Below are 19,140 nucleotides of genomic sequence, written 5' to 3'. Positions count from 1 at the left end.
TCCCAAAGAACCCATATTTGTTAACGTTTCATTTTCATTAATTTAGTTTAAATCTAAACAGATAACACTGAATCAACAATTTGACGCCACAATACACGGTTCGAGGCCGCATATCTCCATCCTCAAATGCGCCCCACGCGCGGCAAGTCGTTTTGCACCTAGTCTGCCCACCTCGCTCGCTGCGCTCCACGCCGTCTCGTACATGCCGTATCGGAAGCGAACACCATCTTTGCAGGGACAGCAGCATTCTTGCAACATGCCCTGCCCATTGTACCCTTCTGGCTATAGCTACCTTCTACCTTGATACTGGGTTCGCCGTAGAGATGGGCGAGCTCGTGGTTCATCCTTCGCTGCTACACACCGTCTTCTTGCACACCACCAAAGATGGTCCTAAGCACCCGTCGTCTCTCGAATACTCCGAGTGCTTGCAAGTCCTCCTCGAGTATTGTCCATGTTTCATGTCCGTAGAGGACTACCGGTCTTATTAACGTCTTGTACATGACACATTTGGTGTGGTGGAGAATTTTTTTGGACCGCAGTTTCTTCTGGAGCCCGTAGTAGACCCGACTTCCACATATGATGCGCCTTCGTATTTCATGACTAACATTGTTTTCAGCCGTTAGCAAGGATCCGAGGTAGACGAATTCCTCGACCACCTCGAAGGTATCTCCGTCTATCGTAGCACTGCTTCCCAGGCGGGCCCTGTCGCACTCGGTTTCGCCCAAAAGAATGTACTTTGTCTTCGATGCAGTTACTACCAGTCCAACTTTCGTTGCTTCACGTTTCCAAGCGGGTGTACAGTTCTGCCACCTTTGCAAATGTCATCCGCGAAACAAATAAATTGACTGGATCTGTTGAAAATCACCCGGCTTTCCGCATGACACCTTCAAGCGCAATGTTGAACAACTGGCACGAAACTCTATCACCTTGTCTTATGTCGAATTCGTTTTTAAAAAGTTCCAACCTAGGTTGGAACCAGTTTCAACCTAAGTGCTGTCAAAGTGTTTTTTTATTCGCACTAGTTCCAACCCCAAAGCTGTCGGGTTCGCACTGTGTGGTTTCACAGTTTCGCACCAGGTTCACCAATACGGGAATTACGGGAATTTTTGTTAGGACTTTTTCAGTAATCCCTGGAAAATTAGTTTAAACGAAAATATTAAGGGCCTTCAATAATCCATTTGCAATTTGTTCAAAAATTACCCCATTAATTATTTATTTAAGTATGGGGAATGTCGGCTTTGGCAGGTTTTGTTCTATTATTGGCAGGGGGGTTTTTTTATGACTGATTTTGCTCAAATTTGGCCTAAACATTCTTTGCATATCAAAGAATATTGTGGCCAAATTTCACAAAATTCGGTCGACAAAACCCCCCCTGCCAATAATAGAACAAAACCTGCCAAAGCCGTCTGTTCCCCTAGTTCTTCAAAAAATCATACGGAAATTCTTCAAAGAATTCTTATAATTCTTCCAGGTATTCCTCATTGAAGTCTCTGCATTCACTCAGAAAAATCGACACATACTTTATGGCAAAAATCCATGTATTTTGAAATATGCATATCATGCGTCGGCACATACTTAATTGCATACAAATTCACACATGGATACTATGACCCACATGGATAGTATGTGTGAAAACTCATGCAATGCATGTAGGCGCATGGAATATATGTGTCGAAACTATGGAATCCATACTCCCGTTGCAAAAATCCATGTGTGAACTCATGAATATAATGCGGAGTTTTTTGTGAGTGTTCCATTGCGAATTCTTCCAGGAATGCATTAGATCAATATTTCAGGCATTCCTTCATTTTTTTCCAGAAATTCATCTGGAAAGTCCCCCAAGAGTTCCTACGAAATTTCTTCCAAGAATTTCTCTGGAAGTTCCTCTAGGAATTCCTTTGAAAGTTCCTCCATAAATTCCTCTGGAAGTCCCTCAAGAGATTTCTCCGGAAATCCCTACAGAAATTCCAACCAAAGTCTATCCAGGAATTCTTCCGGTAGTCCCTTCAAGAATTCCTTCGGAAGTGGAATTTCTCCGAAAGTTCGTCCTAGAATTCTTCTGAAAGTTCTTCCAGAAATTCCTTCGGAAGTACTGGAGTTCCGGAAGTCCTCCGGAAGTCCCTTCAAGATTTCCTCCGAAAGTTCTTTCGAAATTCTTCCGAAAATTTCTCCGGAATTTTCTCCAGAACTCCTCTAGAAGTTCCTTCAGAAATTCCTCCAGAAATACCTCCGGAAATTCCTCCAGGAATTCCGTCGGAAGTTTCTCCAGAAATTCCTCCGGAAGTCCTTTCAACAATTCCTCCGGGAGTTCCTTCAGAAATTTCTCAGAAAGTTCCATCAGAAATTCCTTCAGAAGTCCCTCCAGACATTCCTCCGAAATTCCTTCCAAGAAAGGATCCCGAAGTCCCTCCAAAAATTCCTCCGGAAGTCCCTCCCGATTTTTTTCTGGAAACTCCTCCGGAAGTTCCTCCAGAAATTCCTCCGTAAGTTCCTCCAGGAATACCTCCGGAAGTTCCTCCAGGAGTTCGTTAGGAAAGTTCCGAAGTTCCTTCAAAAATTCATTCGGAAGCTCTACCAGAAAGTTCTCCGAAAGTTCCTCCAGGAATTCGTCTGAAAGTTCCTCCAGAAATTCCTCCGGAAGTTCCTCCAGAAATTCCTCCAGAGTTTCCTCCAGGAACTCCTTCGAGGCTCCTCCAGGAATTCCTCCGGAAGTTCCTCCAGGAAATCCTCTGGAACTTCCACCAAAAACACCTCCGGAAGTCCCTCCAGAAGCTTCTCCGGAAGTTCTTCCCGAAATTCCGCTGGAAGTTCCTCTGGAAGTTCCTCCAGGAAATCCTTCGGAATTTCCTCCAAAAGTACCCCTGGAAGTCCCTCCAGAAATTTCTCCGGAAATTCCTCCCGAAATTCCTCCAGAAATTTCTTCAGGTATTCCTCCGGAAGTTCTTTCAGGAATTCCTCCGGAAGTTCCTCCAGGAATTTCTCCGGAGGAACTTCGGAACTTTCCTAACGAACTCCCGAGCTCCAAACGTTACTTCAGGAAGAAGAGGAACATCTGAATGGATTCCTGAAAGAACTTCCGGAGCAATTCCTGAAACTTTCGGGGGAATTCCGGAAAGAAAGTTCGAGTAAATGCCTGCAAGAACTTGCGGAGGAATTCCAAAAGGAAACGTCGAGCAAAAGCCTGAATGAACTAGTGAAGGAATTCCTGAAGAAGCAGAAATAAATAGAGAATCTGGAGTAGATATATCCATCCAAAAGTAAATTTCGTAATTCGCGAAAATCAGAGCGCGTATTTGACTTGATCGTTTTTATCATGATCTGATTTGTTGTGGCCCACAAACTGGTGATCATATGTTTCGAATCAAAACAAACACGATGCCATGCACACCACCATATCCAATGACAGATGAAACTGACAACGTTTTTTTATTCAGGGTTTAAAAACGAATTCGACACGATTCGAACTAACCGTCCCCGACACGATTCGAACAAACTGGAGTTTTCGCCTGAAATCTTTACACAGTTTTGCATACCATCCACCGTTGCTTTGATCAGTCTGGTAAGCTTCCCAGGAAAGCTGTACTCGTCCATAATTCGCCATGGCTCTACGCGGTCTTTACTGTCGTATGTCGCCTTGAAATCAATGAACAGATAGTGCGTTGGAACCTGGTATTCACGGCATTTTTGAAGGATTTGCCGTACAGTAAAGATCTGGTCCGTTGTCGAGCGGCCGTCAACGAAGCCGGCTTGATAACTTCCCAAATAACGGCTTGATAACTTCCCCTTGATAACAAATTTGATAACAATGATAATGTGATAAAAATACAATTCGGCGAATAAAAAAAATCAAAGTAATAAGTTTAAAATAATTAACAAAATCATATGAGTCTTCACGTAGTTTACTGTGCTGAAAAGAACTGGTAGAAACGGCGGTGCAGTGTCTGTCGGGGAATGTTGAAATCGAACAAGGCTGAGACACGATTGAAGTTTCTCTGCAACCCGCTGATAGCGCCATGCATACTGTAGTTTGTTCGGCTGAAAGGCATTCTGAGCATTGCGCCGATTCGTAAATCGTAGTACTCTGGAACGGACGTTGATGCTAATGTTATCCAGGATAGAGCTACAGTCTTTTCGGCTTTGCAAGATGTCAGCAATTAAAAGAGCCCGAGTTGTATCCCTACGGTGCCAAAGCGGTTCCAAATGTATCAACAGACATCGCGATTCATAGCTAGGAAGACGTTGACGATTTCTCTACGGCAGTTTACGTAGTGCGAAACGTGGGAATCGGCCTTGCACCGATCCTGTCGGAACCGGGTTCCAAACTGCGGAGCAGTACAAGAACTTCAGGCAGTGAATGTCGGTAAAGTCTTTGTAATACGAAAGATACATCCTAACGCTCTGGAGTCCTTTTCCCCGGCATACGAGATGTGCAGCTTATACGTAAGTTGAGAGTCGAGAATTAAACCCAAATCTTTCACCTGCGTCCTCCGTTCGATCGTCAAGTACGATATGATCGAAATTGATTGGTTCTTTTTTCCGGGAGAACGTAATCGCAGAGCATTTTTCCGGGTTGACCACCATTCGATTGATGGAACATCAGCCGGAAAATAATAATAGTTGATTCTGCAAAAAGCGACAATCGTTTATTGAGTTAATCCGTATGGAATGCCTATGAAAGCCTTGGACATTCAATTATAAAGCTCATGTCATTAACACTAGGATTGATTCGCTAAAAAAACTTACGCGGATACATTCGTGCAGAAAATCGTTGTAACTAAATTTTCAAATGGCTATATCTCAGTGAGTTTTCAACCGATTTTCCCAGTTTTTTCACCAACCTCTTAGCCATCTCTTCTAGTTTCTGGACATTTCAAAATATTGTATCTAGGGGTGTTCAATTTTTCACTAGAGCTGTGGGAGTAAAGCAACGGATTTAGAAAAATGCGATTCTGGAGATATACTTAAATTTTATTACCAAAAATGATATCTATTCATATAGTGATGATGGAAATGATAAAATAACAAATAAAAGACATCACCTGGGACATAAGAACACATTGTGAGCATCCCTACTATGCATACGATGATAATTCGGTACCTTTAGGAACCACTTTATACTACAAAATGTATGAAGCTTCAGAAAATGTTTTCAAGCATGTTGTCTACTGTGAACTTGATAAAATAAATGTAAACTATATACGAAACAAGTGTGATAATAAATTATGATGTTCTAGGATCTCCAAACTGTACTGGAATTTGAATCAAATGGTCTACCGAATCAACCAAGGCTTCCATGATGTCCCATACCGCGGTATCAACTCAATTATGTCCTCCGAGTATTTATCTTTCACTTGCGTCTCAAATCCAGGCATTTGAGATGTTGTAAGATCTCCAAATTGTCCTGAAGTTTGAGTAAAATGGTCTATCGAAACAACCAAGGCTTCCATGATGTCCTCTGCCGTAGTATGAACCCTATTATGTCCTCCGAGTATTTGTCTTTCACATGCATCTCAAATCCAGGCATTTGAGTTGTTGTAAGATCTCCAAATTGCCCTGGAGTTTGAGTAAAATGGTCTATCGAATCAACGAAGGCATCCATGATGTCCCCAGCCGCGGTATCAACCCAATTATGTCCTCCGAGTATTTATCTTTCACTTGCGTCTCAAATCCAGGCATTTGAAATGTTGTAAAATCTCCAAATTGTCCTGGAGTTTGAGTAAAATGGTCTATCGAATCAACTAAGGCTTCCATTATGCCCCCTGCCGCAGTATCAACCCAATTATGTCCTCCAAGTATTTGTCTTTCACTTGCGTCTCAAATCCAAACATATGAGATGTTGTAAGATCTCCAAATTGTCCTGAAGTTTGAATCAAATGGTCTACCGAATCAACCAAGGCTTCCATGATGTCCCATACCGCGGTATCAACCCAATTATGTCCTCCGAGTATTGATCTTTCACTTGCGTCTCAAATCCAGGCATTTGAGATGTTGTAAGATCTCCAAATTGCCCTGGAGTTTGAGTAAAATGGTCTATCGAATCACCGAAGGCATCCATGATGTCCCTAGCCGCGGTATCAACCCAATTATGTCCTCCGAGTATTGATCCTTCACTTGCGTCTCAAATCCAGGCATTTGAGATGTTGTAAGATCTCCAAATTATCTTGCAGTTTGAATCAAATGGTCTAACGAATCAACCAAGGCTTCCATGATGTCCCCAGCAGCGATATCAACTCTTTTATGCCCTTCGAGTAATTGCATTTCACTTGCGCCTCATATCCAGGCATAAGATGTTGTAAGATCTCCAAATTGTCCTGGATTTTGAGTAAAATGGTCTATCGAACCAACCAAGGCCTCCATGATGTTCTCAGTCGCAGTATAAACCCTATCATGTCCTCCGAATAATTGTCTTCCACCTGCGTCTCGAATCCAGGCATAGGAGATGTTGCAAGATCTCCAAATGATCCTAGAGTATGAGCAAAATGGTCTATTGAATCAACCAAGGCTTCCATGATGTCCTCAGCCGCGATATCAACTCTTTTATGTCCTCCGAGTATTTGCATTTCATTTGCGCCTCAAATCAAGGCATTTGAGATGTTGTAAGATCTCCAAATTATGCTGGAGTTTGAGTGAAATGGTCTATCAAATCAACCAAGGCTTCCATAAAGTCTCTAGCTTGTCTTTCACTTGCGTCTCAAATCCAGGCAAATGAGATGTTGTAATATCTCCTAAATATCCTGGAGTTTGTATCAAATAGTCTAGCAAATCAACCAAGGCTTCCATGCTGTTTCCAGCAGCGGTATCAACCCAATAATGTTCTCCGAGTCTTCAAGTTTCACTTACGTCATATATCCAGGCATATGAGATGTTGAAAGATATCCAAATTGTCCTGGAGTTTGAAACAAATGGCCTACCGAATCAACGAATGCTTCCATAATATCCCCAGCCGCAGTTTCAACACAATTATTTCCTCCGAGTATTTGTCTTTCATTTGCGTCACAAATCCAGACATATCATATGTTGGAAGATCTCCAAATTATTCTGGAGTTTGAATCAAATGGTCTACCGAATCAACCAAGGCTTCCATGAAGTCCCTAGCCACGGTATCAACTCAATTACGTCCCCCTCGTGCGTCACAAATCCAGGCATATGAGATGTTGTAAAATCTCCAAATTGTCCTAGAGTTTGAATCAAAAGGCCTACCGAATCAATCAAGGCTGCGCTGATGTCTTCAGCCACGATATCAACGCAATTTAGTGGACCTTGAAATATGTCTCCAGCAGATGTTTTTATCCAATCTTCCGAGTCCATGCACATGTTTGGTATATAAAAATCCGATGTTATTAGTCCTCCAAATCACCCTGGATGTAGATCAAGTAGTCTGTCAACTAAATCAACCTTGCCTGGAACTATGTCTCCAGCGAAGGTATGTATCTAATCATGTCTTTCGAGTTCATGCACACCTTTAGTCGAGTCAAGTACGAGACACTAAAGAAGGCCTCACGTATCTGTTAAGTTACAATTACAAATTGTCTTATGACAAGTGATTACCCAAATCATTCAGCTAGGGATGACAGTGTACCGGAGTGTGAGATTTCTGCTGCCGTTACTGGTCCTACGTAGTACTTAACGTACTCCTCCCAAAACAACACGCTTTACGATGTCTCTCTAAAATGTTTTCGATTCCCTCATTTTCTCGATTTAAAGAGAAAAAACTGAAAAAACCAGGTAGTAGGTGATCTCTCCTTTATTCCGTTTAACCAAGACACCAACCTTTTTGGATTGTTTCACCATTCTCTTCATAACTTTTGAAAGCAATGACCATCGACTAGAGTGTGCCAATTACAGAGGGATCACCCTTTTGAACTCGACGTACACAATTCTTTCGCGTAAGGGGGGTCCCGTAGCGTAGTTGGCTACACGTTCGCCTTTCAATCGAATGGTTATGGGTTCGATTCCCAGCCCCTCTACCAAAACCCTCGTCAGTTGCCGGATGCGCAGCCTATGCGGTGGCGTGTGCACGTCTCACCGTCACGGCTGCCTGATGACGACTGACAACTTGCTCTTCTCGGAGGCATTCCTCCAATGTTACCCGGATAAATGGCAACCGGACAATGCAACGATCATTGGATACACGACATGGACAAAACGAACACAATGGACTTACGACGAGATGGACCAGCAACGACAACAACAATGAATAATGGAAAAATCTAAAAATAGATTCTGTGTGGATTCAGGCTGCAGAATACCACAGTAGATCTCGGCACAGTAGCGGTTAAGTAACACAGAGTGACTATCAAATAAATAAAGGAATAAAAAAAAAATCTTTCGCGTATTCTGTTTAACAGACTGACACCGCCAGAAGAGTCCTTCGTCAGCGAATATCAGGCAGGTTTTCGTGAGGGTCGATTAACGACAGATCAGATGTTCAGCCTGCGGATGATCATTGATGAATTCCGGGAGTAAAACTTGCAGACTTACCAAAGTTCTTGTTGGTGTATCGGGTAACCACCCCCTCCCCCTATTTTTTGGCGATAATGGACATCAATATGCTTGCCTATACGTTCCATTCTAGTGTCATTTTACGTTTACCTTGAGGACACCATTACTAGGGCCTGATTGTACCAATTTGATCAATGATGATCGGATTTAACGAGACGTGCCCGAAATTAGACTTCGGCTGACAAAGTGATGTTCTTAAAATTTAGGTTTTTAGAGTAAAGATTCATTAAGACAAACATACACTGTCGGATGATTATTATAATAATAATAAACAATAAACATCATAAGTAAAGTACAACATCTCATATGCCTGGATTTGTAATGCAAGTAAAAGACAAATACTCGGAGGTCATAATTGGGTTGATAGCGCGGCTGGGGACATCATGAAAGCTTTGGTCGATTTGATAGACCATTTGATTCAAACTCATGGACAATTTGGAGATCTTACCACATTTCAATTGCCTGAAACTGCGACGCAAGTGAAAGACAAATATTCAGAGGACATAATTTGGTTGATGCCGCAGCTGGGGACTTCATGGAAGCCTTGGTGGATTCGTTAGACCATTTGATTCAAACTTCAAGACAATTTTGAGATTTTACAATATCTCATATGCCTAGATTTAAGGCGCAAGTAAAAGACAAATACCCGGAGTACATAATTGGGTTGATACCGCGGCAGAGGACATCATGGAAGCCTTGGTTGATTCGATAGACTATTTTGCTCAAACTCCAGGGCAAATTGGAGATCTAACAACAACTCAAATGCCTGGATTTGAGACGCAAGTGAAAGATAAATACTCGGAGAACATAATTGGGTTGACACCGTGGCTAGGGACATCATGGATGCCTTCGTTGATTCGATAGACCATTTTACTCAAACTTCAGGACAATTTGGAGATCTTACAACATCTCAAATGCCTGGATTTGATACGCAAGTGAAAGATAAATACTCGGAGGACATAATTGGGTTGATACCGCAGTATTGGACATCATGGAAGCCTTGATTGATTCGGTAGACCATTTGATTCAAACTCCAGGACAATTTGGAGATCTTACAACATCTCATATGTTTGGATTTGAGACGCAAGTGAAATACAAATACTCGGAGGACATAGTAGGGTTTATACTACGGCAGAGGACATCATGGAAGCCTTAGTTGATTCGATAGACCATTTTACTCAAACTCCAGGACAATTTGGAGATCTTACAACAACTCAAATGCCTGGATTTGAGACGAAAGTGAAAAATAAATACTCGGAGGACATGATTGGGTTGACACCGCGGCTGAGGACATCATGGATGCCTTCGTTGATTCGATAGACCATTTTACTCAAACTTCAGGACAATTTGGAGATCTTACAACATCTTAAATGCCTGGATTTGAGACGCAAGTGAAAGATAAATACTCGGAGGACATAATTGAGTTGATACCGCGGTATGGGACATCATGGAAGCCTTGGTTGATTCGGTAGACCATTTGATTCAAACTCCAGGACAATTTGGAGATCTTACAACATCTCATATGTTTGGATTTGAGACGCAAGTGAAAGACAAATACTCGGAGGACATAATTGGGTTGATGCTGCGGCTAGGGGCATTATGGAAGCCTTGGTTGATTCGGTAGACCATTTGATTCAAATTCCAGTATAGTTTGGAGATCCTAGAACATCATAATTTATTATCACACATGTTTCGTATATAGTTTACATTTATTTTAACAAGTTCACAGTAGACAACATGCTTGAAAACATTTTCTGAAGCTTCATACATTCTGTAGTATAAAGTGGTTCCTAAAGGTACCGAATTATCATCGTATGCATAGTAGGGATGTTCAAAATGTGTTCTTATGTTCCAGGTGATGTATTTTATTTGTTATTTTATCATTTCCATCATCACTATATGAATAGATATCATTTTTGGTAATAAAATATAAGTATATCTCCAAAATCGCATTTTTCTAAATCCGTTGCTTTACTCCCACAGCTCTAGTGAAAAATTGAACACCCCTAGATACAATATTTTGGAATGTCCAGAAACTAGAAGAGATGGCTAAGAGGTTGGTGAAAAAACTGAGAAAATCGGTTGAAAAACCACTGAGATATAGCCATTTGAAAATTTAGTTACAACGATTTTCTGAACGAATGAATCCTAGTGTTAAGGATGGTGATCGCTCGAAAGTTCTCACACTCCAGCTTGTAGCCTATCGTGTAGATGGGGTATATGGCCTCTTCCTTCCACTCCGCCGGTAGTTGTTCAGTTTCCTAGATTCTGACCATCAGGTGGCAAGCAAGTGGCCAGCTCTTCCTTGCCAGCTGCTTTATTGGCCTTTTAGCTGTTGGATGATATCCTTAACTTCCTAAGTTGGTGCTGGTTGATTTCTATCGTCCGCTAAACTGATGTAGTCATCTCCTCCGCTGCCTTGACTTTTGCTGCCTGTACTTACAGCGCCATTTAAATGTTCCTCGTAGTGCTGCTTCTACCTTTCGATCACCAAACGTTCGTCCGTCAAGATGCTCCCATCCTTATTCCTGCACATGTCGGCTCGCGGCACGAATCTTTTGCGGGACGCGTTGAACTTCTGATACGATTTTCGATTTTCCCGGGCCGCTCTACTTATTCGTGTGATTGGGACCTTCAAAAGCTTTTTTAATAGTCTATGAAAACCAAATAAAGAGACTTTTGGAAATCGTTGACCTGCTACAGAATGATAAGGAGCGTGACAATATGGTCAACGCAAAATCTTTCGGCACGATGGCCGCATCCAGGACCGGATTTAGCCGGAAGGGGGCCCCGGGGGCCTCAAAATGTACAAAAAAGGTTGGTTTTGGTACATAAGATTTGTGGTGCTACGGCCCCCCGGCCCCTCCATAAATCCGGCCCTGGCCGCATCGATTTTGTCCTGAATCCGGGTCAGGATAACTTTACGAACAGTACACAGCAACATAATTCCTGGTCAGTTATCATATACACTGGGGTCGTTTTTTATATTCTACTATTTTAATGCGGTTTTTGGGATTTACGCGTTTTTTTTTCACGCGGATTTTGGGATCTACGTAATTTTTTATGCGGTTTTCCAAAAAGATCTGGGTACCTACATGTGGAAACTGCGGAAAATTGATGAAGTCGTTTTAACGCGGATTTTAGGATTTACGAAGTTTTTTACGTTGTTTTGACTTACGCATCACGTATCCCCCGTGTACAGTTGATACCGATTTCAGTGTACAGTTCGATCATCCTGTTTGAACACATTTACTACACGCACAGCTGAAAGTATGCTCTTTTGGGCAGAAATACACTCTTTTCCGGGAGAATGGGACTACCCACAAAAGGAGTAAAATTTGACGCATAAAAGAATAAGTTTTACACACTTTCCTGTTTTTATTCATAAATGTTATTCATTTGTGAATATAAGATAGTCATAATTATGCATAATATTTATTCCTTTTTGTGTGTAGTCCCATTCTCCCACGAAAGAGCGTACTTTGAAGTCATAATTAAATACTTTATAGTCAAAAGAGCATACTTCAAAGTCTTTTGTGTGTAAACTTTTTTAGCAGTGTAAGATGCCCTGCATCCAGTTGACCCGTAAATTGCGGTGTCCCAGATATTACGAAATAAACGATGCAACAACAGTTGAGCGGATGTCATAGCGTCAGCTTTAAGCAACTCTTCTGATATGCGATCGATCACTGAGGATTTGTTCGACTTCATGCTGTGGATGGCCGTGTGGATCTTTAGCAGTTATTGAGTGTCGGCAGTGTTGTCCTACACTCAGGGCCAAAAATTATGCTCTTTGACATTACTCCATCTTCACGATTTTATAGTCTTAACTAATTAAGTTCAACTAATAGAGGGATATTTGAATTTTCTAAATGTCATGTCAAACTGTCAAAAAAATGCACGCCAGAGCCACAGGAGCGCGCGCGCTGAAAATACACTCCAGAAAATACACTGACAGTTTGACATGACATTTAGAAAAATGAAATATCCCTCTATTAGTTATACTTACTTAGTTAAGACTAGGGATCCTACATTCAGAGATATGCGAGAGCGGCCATCTTGAGCCAATCGAGCATTGAGAGATGTCAGAATCTGAGCCAAATGAACATTGTTATCGTTTCGGATAGAGAGGTAATGCGATTGTAATGAAAAATATTGTACGAAAAGTTTTGTCGAATAAACAATTTGTTTTACAATGGCAAGTAGAAGAAGTCTAGTCTATGAATAGTATTATGTTCATTTGTATTGCACTTTTATTTTAGTGATAATGCATTGTTGGACGTTAGATAACAAAATCCAAAGGTGCCATCATACGCAAAGTCATGTTCGAGCTCCAACATTTTGTGCCGCGGCAAGTGCTGGCAGCGTTCGTTTACGAAAGTAACAGCGTTGCTAAATCGTATGCGAAAGCATTCGCACATCTCTTAATATAGGATCCCTAGTTAAGACTATAAAATCGTAAAGATGGAGTAAAATCAAAGAGCAGAATTTTTGGCCCTGAGTGTAGGACAACACTGAGTGTCGGTATTGACGCGTGTTACACGTGCAGATATTTGAAAAAGTTGTTCAAAGTGCTCGAATCAGCGTTTAAGCTAATCATTTGGGTTAGTCATTAACGGAGTCGCGACTTTCTCTGATTCGTCGACAAGAGGCCATTCACGCTCACTTGTCCCGTCGTCATGAGCGCTTCACTTTTTGTTCGCTCCATCTTCTACCCTAGATGGTATAGCCTATTCGGATTACGGTGTTTTTTATGTGATATCATATGAAATGAAAAAAAAAAAGACGAGTGAACTTTGACATCAAGACATTCTTTATCATGTCATATAGCTTGTATCTGAATAGGAAATTAAAGTGTTGCAACATGGAAAGAAGTGATTACTGGCCCGTTCTACCCTAGATAATGGACTATTCATATCGGTAGTGAGTTATTCTTAAAGATGCCATTGAGAATATGACACTTGATAACAGTACTAATGTAAAATAATATAGAAACATACTTCAAATACAATATTGCAAATATTTATTCATAAACAGCACCAAATATCATCCCTTGCACTGTTAATTTGTTTTAATAAACATCCCATTTCATTTTATCCAAATGTTTTAATTATTTAATTTCCATTTGTTAAAAGCTGTATTGGTACTTGCAGTTGGTTAAGGCTTTTTGTTCGTTCGGATTGTGTAAGCTTGTGTTTTGACCGGGAGTAACGAAAAATTTAGCACCTAATTTCATGTTTACATTGTTTAATTCTTATCCCTAACCCCACCTTGTTTCGCGCATATTTATTAATAACGCTAACTCGCTAATGTCCAGTCCATCTTCTGTAATCGATAATTTTTTAAATACTTTCGACAATATTGGGTAATTTGATTTCCTTTTTTCTTTCTCGCTGCGCGCTTCCTCTTTTATGGACGATTTTTCCTAATCTCTTGATCGATCTGTACGTGCATTCAGACCACCGGAAGTAAATCTGCCCAAAGTTAGTGGCCCATTTAAGTTGGATGAAAATGTCATTGCCGACATTGAGAGCAACTGGGTTAAGGCCGATCACCATCGGAAGACCGAATTGCCTCCGATCGACATTTCTTTCATCTACGAGCCGATCAAGGTGATTCCTGTGCGGGGCATTGCATATCCAGACGAAAAGTTCCAGCAACTGCTGGCGCGCACCCTTCAACGGCCGATAAGTGCCCCCTCCCGGGATTATGCTATGAGTCCGCTGTCGCATCTTCGCTCTCCAGCCTATAGCGGAACGAACAAGCCAAAACCAACTGCAAAGTACGTCAAATCATAGCGAATCCAATGTACAGCTTGGTTGAAGGTTCTAATTATTGTCGTGATTCTTTCTTGTACGGTCTAGCTTGGCGGATGTGTTGCCTAAACTGGATCCAAACCTCCTACGTATTATTCGCGGAATCGGAAGTGCGGATGCCTATACAGCTCATGCTGCTATCAACGAGTTGTCGGATATTCTCGAATCACAGGAAAAACAGGCCGTTCTGAGAGACTATGAAGAAATATACATCCAAAGTATACTGCAACAATTCAAGGTACCTTACCGACTGATACGTCAATACGTGGTTTTATCTTTCCACATGATCATTTGTTTTCCACACTTCATTTTAGTACCTTCAACAAAAGCCTCTAGCCGAATCATTGGCCATGTATCAGCCGTTGCTGCATAGTATTTACTCATTCTTTGCATCGAAAACGTTGGGTAAGAATCTATCGGTGAATACCATCAAAAGTATTATCGCTGTGTTGCTTGGATTAATGGCGGACAACAAGCTTGGCGGCAGTGCAGACGATGCTCAGTTCACAAAGGTTGTCAACGGAATATGCCTCAAGATTTTGGATCGGACTAATTTTACACATTTAAACTGGTATGTGTATTTGGAACAATTCGATGCTTATGGTTCGGATAAATCTTAGTAATAACATTCATCTTTTGTTTCAGTGCTCTGATACGACTACTAAAAGAATCTTGTCAAACGAGTTGCCTACCTAAGTTTACGGATCTACTAATGAAGTGTATTTGGCGGAATGTGAAGGTACATCTCGATAGCAGAGTCATTTTTATCTAGCATACGCCTTCAATGCTTATCTTCATTTTACAGGTTATACCCGATCGGCTTCAGGACTTGGACTACGATTCCGTTTTACTTGAGGTGCACGAATTTATGCTGGCGCTACCGAGCTCATGGTGGCAGCAGAGGCCCTCTGACACACCCCTGCGGACGGTGAAAACAATTATCCATAACATGACGAAAATCAAAGGCAATGCCATCCTGCAGCACTTGAGTCGAATTCCTAGCCACTCAGAACTGAATACTTATATCCTGCGAATATTGAAAAATCTCAACAAGGAATCCGCCTCCAGTGCAGCCAACCAGAACGCTTCAGCAGTAGCCAATTCGAATAGCGAAAATAACAATACTCAACACCGAAGCAGCAGCCGGCCTGTGCACGAAACACACGAAGAAGTTTCCAACATCTTCAAACTAATCTCGAATACGGACACTAGTCAGGAAGGGCTTGCGAAACTATATGAGTTCAAGGTAGCAAATTTTGTGTAAATGAAAGCTCTCGAGAGTAATCAGCATCTTCCTTTTTTATTTTTCAAACAGTCGAAAAATTCTGATGTAGATATCCTCCCGTTCCTGAAAGGTGCCAGTGTCAGCTTCCAAAGGTATATAATTGACGGTTTAGCAGAACTGGATGCAAAAAAACTCAACTCAAAGGATAGTGATAAGAAAAGTATGTATCTCTTTTATTACCATTCCAAATGACTCCATAGTTACTTTTTTTTGTAGTCATGGCGGCGAATTGCATGCCACAGTCGACCACGAACCCTGACTATTGGATGGAACGTTTGAATTCGCTCATGGTAAGTGTTACGTCTCTTCCGGGAAGAATGTACGGTGCCATTGTAAGATCAAAACGATGATCATTAAATTTTAAAAATTCAACATCATTAAGTTTGTTTATTATTATTTGAAAAATCACGAAACATATATTTTCGCAGCTTTTAAAGCGACGTAGTATAATATTGGTGTCATCCCATTGTTACTGAAGTTTTTATTACCTTGTTGTCATATTCAATGCAAGCAATTGTTTTATTTATAATTACCTTAGTCTACACAGAAGAAATATTAAAAGTAGTGACTATGTCCAGGGGATGATCCAATTGAGAGTGGTAAAGCGCTATAAAAAGCTACAGAAATCCAATAGAAAGCTCTGTCAATGTGCTCTGAATCGCTCTAAGTACAAAGTGACCCTAAAGTGAGACAGGCGGGCAGAAAGTGTGGAAATATGGTGCTTAAGTATCCAACATATTGAAGAATGGCATCCTCAATTTATTTCGAAGCGAAACAAATGAACTTGAAATTATGTTTGCCTACTTTAAATGAATGTTTCTTTTTAGACAAAAACCGGCCAATCAGCTAATCACCAGTCTAATACAGGTCACGGCCAGTACACAGATAACAAGATCACGGACGAAAACCTGAACCTGAATCAAATGCAGCCGAAAGTCAACATACTGCGGAAGGAAGCGGGCGGAGGTCTAGGGTCCGGCTTGAGCCCTACACCTGGAGGAGGTATCGGTGGAAATAGCAACGCAAGTATTGTTAGTAGTATTCCATTACACCGACGTGAATTGCTTGCGCAAAAACTAGAGCAAATTAAGCAACAAAAGTGAACAAGCTTATAAGAAACTGAGTTGAGCTCAGTGTTTAGTTTGAGAACAATAACTGAAAACAGAGGGTCAAAGAGAACAATGCGTAATGGCGCATTCTACGTAGTACAGGAAAAATGAGGTCGATGTTTAATCAAACTCTTTAAAATCTCAGTTTTTATTGAAGCAGTTTTAGCTAATTATATTCATTAAACACCCGTATGGAACATTTGAAGGTTTTTGGTTTATGTTTTCAGACTAAATGTTTCGTTTGTCAATATTAGACATAACAATGTTTTCCAAAAGGCCTTATGACACATGAGCAAAACTCATAAAATTGTAGTACCTAGTACGCTACTTCAAATGTTTTCATTGTGTATTTTGTTAATCATATCTCCTTGTTTCCGCCTGAAGCTATTGAAAGTAACAATACTATAACACAGCAATTATTACAGTCAGTCGAACATATTTCGGAAACCATTTTACCTGAATAGCATCCAACCATTGTAGAGACTACCTCATTCCGATTCTATATTTAGGTATCAGGTAGTTGTTTGATATTTTACTAAGCTTTGATTTTTCCTTCCCCTTTCTTCTACACTTTTTTTTCGTTTATAGACTCAAATGAATTGCAATTTCACAGTTCAATTTTGTAATTTACTTTCATTATAATTCATGTTTTGTACTCAAGCAAAGGCGAACTCTATTAGATATGGTTGTTATCTGCAGTGGCCAACTTTTGGTAAAGATCATATGCATTAATTTGATATACCAGGAAGAATTGAAACTCACCATTTCAATCCGTATAGTACTTCTCGATAATTATTGTGGGGTTGAACAGACGATGCATGTTGAATTCGAGTGTTGGACTCGTTTCGGGAGAAGATCTATTTGGGCAGTTACCCTATATTCTCATCTGTGCCGTTTATTATTCAATCGCATTTCAACTGAATTACATAACTTTAAAAAGCGACTGAGTAAAAAGAGCCAGCGACGGGCACTTGATCATTCTGCTCAAGTAAATCTTCTGATTAAATGCGTTTCCGTTATGTGTTCTACGATTGCAAATACTTTCCGCACTTGTAGTAACGGTTTATGCAAACATAACCAAACATTAATAAACTCGCTTGAACTACAACAAAAATGATGCCTATAATCGCACATTAAGTTGCACAATCAAAGAATATTTGGACTAATGTGACATTATAAGAAATCATTGAGGTTGCGCATGAATTAGTTCCATGAAATTGGTTGAACTGACACTTAAGAATGTGATTAAAATGTTCTTGGTTCTCGGATTAAATCACGCAAAAGCTGCTATTGAAACAGCAGTTATTGTTCAAATTAAATCATATTCAGACTGAAACAAAAGCATACCATTTCGAATAATGTTACTTTTATTATATAATTTGTGACATGCTTATAGGACCGTAAGCAGACTTGTTAGTATTATTTGAATCTCTAATGAACCACCACTCCCCGTTTATCATGGACAGGCCGCTCCATATGTCTACTATATTGGTTTTTGTTGAACTATTACTTGTTAGAATTCGTTTTCCGAAAAAAAAAGTTGCTAAAAAGTCATTCGAGTGCTATCGGTTAACATCACTTGTTGCTAATTTTAGTGCAAACACTCATGTTCTACTGTTTTTTATCTGTCCATCCAATACGACAAGTATATCTACAATGAAGGCAAACTGGAGACGGTCACTACATGTATTACTATTAATAAAAAAAATCGCAAAGAAAATAATTAAAAAATACTTGAATTCAAAGCGAACGTGTCCTCTCTGTTTGCATGTATTGATTACATGACATTCAATTATAGAAAACATCAAGTAGAGTACGCAGAAGGATAGCCCATTGTAATCTAGTTCTTACAACAATTTGGTCACTTTAAATTTCAGCAGCATAGAGACAAAAAAAATGATTACAGATTCAAATATATATTTATTACCGCAAAACATTCATGTTGAATATGTAAGCATATTTAGTAATGAAAGCAAATAATAAAAAATACTACCTAATAATACTTGCCTTTAATTTGTTATTATCACTTTATTATCTTTACCTACCTGGTTGGCTACAGCGTCGATACACCTATGGCGTATTGTTGAGCTCCATAATTGTCGGTCTTGGGCGATATTCCTCCGGTTTCTCCCGAACATTTATGCTCCCTAGGTCCGATTCCACCGCGTGCAGCCAGTGCGTTCGTGGCCTTCCACGAAGTCGCCGGCCTCTACCCGGTTCTCTGTTGAATATTGTTTTGGCTATTCTTTTATCCGATATTCGCACCAAGTCTAAGTGACCAACCTACTGAAGTCTGCTGTAATTTTATATGATTCTCAATATTTTCTTCTTTGTATACTTGATACAGCTCATGATTCATGCGTCTGCGCCACCAACCATTATCTAGTTTCTCTCCGAGTATTGTACGCAGCACTTTTCGCTCAAAAAA

At 40.5% G+C, this 19,140-nt stretch overlaps 1 protein-coding gene across 3 annotated transcripts in view; it reads left to right on the top strand.

The window, feature by feature from the left end:
- The window catches only part of LOC134227404 (protein mini spindles), a 64,813-nt gene extending 46,101 nt beyond the window's left edge, over positions 1-18,712 (top strand). For 2 of the 3 annotated variants that reach the window (XM_062708839.1, XM_062708838.1), the window contains 8 exons: positions 13,961-14,284; positions 14,367-14,556; positions 14,633-14,889; positions 14,964-15,057; positions 15,124-15,564; positions 15,634-15,763; positions 15,820-15,893; positions 16,431-18,712. In XM_062708839.1, the coding sequence (XP_062564823.1) occupies positions 13,961-14,284; positions 14,367-14,556; positions 14,633-14,889; positions 14,964-15,057; positions 15,124-15,564; positions 15,634-15,763; positions 15,820-15,893; positions 16,431-16,706 (1,786 nt within the window). In that variant the 3' untranslated portion in view covers positions 16,707-18,712. The remainder of the gene's footprint in view (positions 1-13,960; positions 14,285-14,366; positions 14,557-14,632; positions 14,890-14,963; positions 15,058-15,123; positions 15,565-15,633; positions 15,764-15,819; positions 15,894-16,430) is intronic. The other variant, XM_062708840.1, reaches the window with a different exon arrangement.
- The last annotated feature ends 428 nt before the right edge of the window (positions 18,713-19,140 follow it).

Source organism: Armigeres subalbatus, chromosome 3 (assembly GCF_024139115.2).
Source record: "Armigeres subalbatus isolate Guangzhou_Male chromosome 3, GZ_Asu_2, whole genome shotgun sequence".
NCBI lineage: Eukaryota > Metazoa > Arthropoda > Insecta > Diptera > Culicidae > Armigeres > Armigeres subalbatus.
The sequence above is the reverse complement of the archived record's forward strand: the minus strand, read 5'-3'. Positions and strand labels throughout refer to the sequence as shown.